The sequence below is a fragment of the Procambarus clarkii genome, chromosome 35 (genome assembly GCF_040958095.1).
Source record: "Procambarus clarkii isolate CNS0578487 chromosome 35, FALCON_Pclarkii_2.0, whole genome shotgun sequence".
Lineage (NCBI taxonomy): Eukaryota > Metazoa > Arthropoda > Malacostraca > Decapoda > Cambaridae > Procambarus > Procambarus clarkii.
In genome coordinates, this window is record NC_091184.1 from 34,065,649 (window position 1) to 34,070,999 (window position 5,351).

The 5,351-nt window shown below is 48.3% G+C and overlaps 1 protein-coding gene across 1 annotated transcript; it reads left to right on the forward strand.

Moving 5' to 3' along the window:
- Positions 1-4,608: 4,608 nt before the first annotated feature.
- LOC138371182 (serine-aspartate repeat-containing protein I-like) lies at positions 4,609-5,043 on the forward strand. Its single transcript, XM_069336017.1, has one exon. It carries the CDS (start codon positions 4,609-4,611, stop codon positions 5,041-5,043), a length of 435 nt encoding a protein of 144 aa, XP_069192118.1.
- Positions 5,044-5,351: the final 308 nt, after the last annotated feature.

The window sequence follows — 5,351 nt, forward strand, 5'->3', positions numbered from 1 at the left end:
CCCAAGAAAATGTAAGGTGATGAAACTAGGTGGTGGAAACAGGAGGCCGGACACAGGATACCAAATGGGAGATGAAGTACTTCACGAAACGGATACAGAGAAAGATCTAGGAGTTGATATCACGCCAAATCCGTCTCCTGAAACACACATCAAAAGAATAACATCGGCGGCGGATGCAAGGCTGGCTAACATCAGAACTGCTTTCAGGAACCTGAGTAAGGAATCATTCAGAACCTTGTATACCACATATGTATGACCAATCCTGGAGTATGCGGCCCCAGCATGGAGCCCGTACCTTGTCAAGCAAAAGACGAAGCTGGAAAAAGTTCAGAGGTATGCCACTAGGCTAGTCCCAGAACTAAGAGGCATGGGTTGTGAGGAAAGGCTGCGTGAACGTCGCTGGAAGACAGAAGAGCTCGGGAAGACATGATCACCACATACAAAATTCTCAGAGGAATTGACAGGGTAGACAAGGATGGATTATTTAACACGGGTGGTACACGCACAAGGGGACACAGGTGGAAGCTGAGTACCCAAATGAGCCACAGAGACATTAGAAAGAACTTTTTCACTTTCAGAGTAGTTAGTAAATGGAATGTACTAGGCAGTGATGTGGTGGAGGCTGACTTCATGTACAGTTTCAAGTGTAGATATGATAGAGCCCAGTAGGCTCAGGAATCTGTACACCTGTTGATTGACAGTTGAGAGGCGGGACCAAAGAGCCAGAGCTCAACCCCCGCAAACACAACTAGGTGAGTACACACACTACCCAATATGAACAGTTATGCGCAAGTTCTGTCTGTTTCAAGTCTATGTAACGAAGCATTCTCTAGGAACTAGACGGAAAAACAGAAGTAAAAAAAAAAATCATACAAAAATCGATAAGCCTCTAGAGGTTACTTCTAAAACAAAACAAAAAAAGGTGGTAGCAGTTGAGGAAATAAAAATATTAAATATATTAAACAATTACACGGGTCTGTGTGCCATAGGCTATCTGAATACAAATATGTTAGCCTCGCGAACTCTTCCACACCAAGGGTCCCTACCCTGTTATCACTACCCACACCGGGAGCCGGTGGATGAGCGGACAGAACACTGGACGCGTGATCCTGTGGTCCCGGGTTCGATCCCGGGCGCCGGCGAGAAACAATGGCCAGAGTTTCTTTCACCCTGATGCCCCTGTTACCTAGCAGTAAAATAGGTACCTGGGTGTTAGTCAGCTGTCACGGGCTGCTTCCTGGGGGTGGAGACCTGGTCGAGGACCGGGCCGCGGGGACACTAAGCCCTGAAGTCATCTCAAGATAACCAGAAGATAACCCAATTTCTCTCCAATTTCCAGTGTTTTTTCCAATCCGCCACATTGTAGCCTGAAGTAGCCTCCAGAATTCCCACATTCACTGTGGTGTTCATTATTTAAATAACAGCAAAATCGCAGCTTTCATTTTTTTCTAATAATCTGAATTTTGTGTATTTTGTCACATTCCCCAGAGACATGGTAATTTATTTTTAGTTACAACTGTATAAATACATTTCGATAAATCTTATCAGTAACAGCAGGGGTAACAAGGAGTGTGTTTCCCTCTCTTGTGTACTTCCTGCTTTATCTGCTGACATTTTTAGTATTCTTCTCAAACCAGGAAAATAATTATGCTCACATTTGCATCTCCTTCATCGCTTACTGTCTATTAAGGCTTAAAAAGTTGCCTTTTCACTTGCTTGTAATATCGTCATTATCAGTTAAGAGTCTTTCATGATTATCATTAACTTGATGATTATCATGATTATCATTAACTTGATGATTATCAGGATTATCATTAACTTGATGATTATAATGATTATCATTAACTTCGTGATTATCATTAACTTGATGATTATCAGGATTATCATTAACTTGATGATTATCATGATTATCATTAACTTGATGATTATCGTGATTATCATTAACTTCGTGATTATCATTAACTTGATGATTATCAGGATTATCATTAACTTGATGATTATCATGATTATCATTAACTTCACGATTATCATATCTGTATCTATGTCCCTGTTTTATTCCCGTCTCTCCCCACCTCCTCTCTTGCCTTAGAATGGCTCCTATACCTTTCTTCCCTCATTACGGGTTATTCATGCCCGTACCAAGCCCGGCCCGAGGCCAGGCTTGACTTGTGAGAGTTTGGTCCACCAGGCTGTTGCTTGGAGCGGCCCGCAGACCCACATACCCACCACAGCCTGGTTGGTCCGGCACTCCTTGGAGAAAATGATCTAGTTTTCTCTTGAAGATGTCCACGGTTGTTCCGGTAATATTTCTTATGCTCGCTGGGAGGATGTTGAACAACCGTGGTCCTTACACACAGTTAACTAGAGCGTGTGTCTAACAACACCCAAAGCATAGTTCTGTCATTACACGAAGCCACTAGATACGGCTCCCCCTTCAGGTAAATTCAGGTAAACATTAAAAGCATCAATTTTACACACAAGCACCCTGAATTGCGACACATGAGGCCGTTCACAATTCTATTATTCATTTATTTCACTACATCTTCCTCTCCTGATTTACTCTATTCTTGATTTTCACTTTCAGATTTATCTCGCATAAATTTACCACATCAAACATTCCTTCCTTAAAAGCATTCACAGCATCAAGCTTCTTGAAGTTCTCATTTACCCCCCCCCACCTCCCCCTCACACCTCACAGACACACCAGTCTGTCTGTGTGTGTCTGCTGGAACTCAGGTCTCAGATCCGAGGGCAATTTTGCCTTATGTGGGGAAGAATTTGTCTGCAGGGCGGACCGCCTCACTCTCTCAGACACTGGCCACACTTCCATCAAATTCATTAAAATAAATCCTTCTAAGATGACAATGCCAATGTTGCTAGAAAGATCTTACGCCAGTTTTAGCTAAGCGAGGCTGGGAGCCGGTGAATTGATGGGTGGGATAACACTGATGTTATCTGCAGGGAGGCTGGCAAAGAGAGACGATTGTGATAACGAGCACCTCGCGGGTAGTTATCTTGGCAATTCGCCTTCGTCTGTCTGTCGACATCCTTTTCCTTTAATGCCATATCTTGGGTGTCAGTCTCTCTCGGAAATATTTCAAGATAATCGACGGCACGCAACTTTATGCGTTGTGAAATGTTCCCAACCTCGCAGTACCTCTGTCGCACTGTAGGCCTACTGGACCCCTCACAGTACTGGTCCCTCACAGTACCTCACTATACCGAGCGTGAGACTACCGGTCACCGCCTACTGCCCCACTACAACCTTACCTAATCAATAACACTTCTGAAGGTTATAACACAGTTCTCTCTCTCTTGAACACAGTTATGGCTTAGACCAGGGAGGTGATGATGGGGCTGAGAGAGGTAACGATAAGGGGGGGGGGAGGAGGTGTTGTTAGGGGTGAAGACAACGGCAGAGGAAGCAGTAACGTATATCCCAAGTTGTTGATATAACACCATGAGCAGGAGAGAGGCAGGAGCTGGAACAACGAAGCAGGGAACAATTCAGCAGGCGACCGGACCTGCAGAAGCAGAAGAGCGAAGCAGGCGAGACAGCAGGAGCCGAGGCAGCAGCAGGAGGCGAGGCAGCAGCAGGAGGCGAGGCAGCAGCAGGAGGCGAGGCAGCAGCAGCAGCAGCATCAACAGCAGAAGGCGAGGCAGCAGGAGGAGCGAGGCGAGGCAGCAGCAGGAGGCGAGGCAGCAGCAGCAGGAGGCGAGGCAGCAGCAGGAGGCGAGGCAGCAGCAGCAGCAGCAGCAGGAGGCGAGGCAGCAGCAGCAGCAGGAGCCGAGGCAGCAGCAGGAGGCGAGGCAGCAGCAGCAGCAGCAGGATGCGAGGCAGCAGCAGCAGGAGGAGAGAGGCAGCAGCAGCAGGAGGCGAGGCAGCAGCAGCAGCAGGAGGAGCGAGGCGAGGCAGGGTCGTCAGTACAAGTCTGGTGTGGTGAGCAGTGACCATAAACAAGAACCTCTTATCTCAGTCTTGCGCCACGACCTTCGCGACAACCCAGGCTGGACCTCACCTGCTGCCTCACCTGCTGCCTCGCCTGCTGCCTCACCTGCTGCCTCACCTCGCTTGCTGCCTCACCTCGCCTGCTGCCTCACCTGCTGCCTCACCTCGCTTGCTGCCTCACCTGCTGCCTCACCTCGCTTGCTGCCTCACCTGCTGCCTCACCTGCTGCCTCACCTGCTGCTTCACCTGCTGCCTCACCTGCTGCCTCACCTGCTGCCTCACCTGCTGCCTCACCTGCTGCCTCGCCTGCTGCCTCACCTGCTGCCTCACCTGCTGCCTCACCTGCTGCCTCACCTGCTGCCTCACCTGCTGCCTCACCTGCTGCCTCGCCTGCTGCCTCACCTGCTGCCTCACCCGCTGCCTCACCTGCCTCACCACACAGTTCAGACCACACAACACATGAGGTCGCCAGACCTACATATATAACCCTGGACAACATGGGTTTAGAGCAGGGGGCGGTCCTACCTCACACACACACACCTGCTGGACCAGTGTGACCAGGCCACATGTGTCGTGGAAGACAAGCATGATATCCAGGTATCACACACACACACACACACACACTCCACACATGTGACTATGACGTGGTAACACGTATAATGCGAGCGAAAGAAGTAGCAGGCGCGAAAGAAGTAGCAGGCACGAAAGAAGTAGCAGGCACGAAAGAAGTAGCAGACACGAAAGAAGTAGCAGGCACGAAAGAAGTAGCAGGCACGAAAGAAGTAGCAGGCACGAAAGAAGTAACAGGCACGAAAGAAGTAGCAGGCACGAAAGTAGTAGCAGGCACGAAAGAAGTAACAGGCACGAAAGAAGTAACAGGCACGAAAGTAGTAGCAGGCACGAAAGTAGTAGCAGGCACGAAAGAAGTAACAGGCACGAAAGAAGTAACAGGCACGAAAGAAGTAGCAGGCACGAAAGAAGTAGCAGGCACGAAAGAAGTAGCAGGCACGAAAGAAGTAGCAGGCACGAAAGAAGTAGCAGGCGCGAAAGAAGTAGCAGGCACGAAAGAAGTAGCAGGCAAAACAAACACATAAAAAGGGGGGAATAAATGTTAACGACCAGAAGCCAAAGCGTAGTAGTCAATAAAGTACAATCCAAATCACCTACCGTGAAACGCACAGTCGCCCCGGGGTACTGTGCTTGCTCCAGTACTCTTCCTCTGCCTCACATTGGCCACAGATAAAGATGCAAACTAGACTACCGTATCATTCTCTCCAGAGGCCGTTAGGATTGTTTCGAGCGTAAACTTAACATAAGGAAGAACTCCAAGTTGACGTTAAGTATGACTTCCAATCACTCATGAAGGAACATAAATGATATTCATTGAAGGACAAGAAACCTG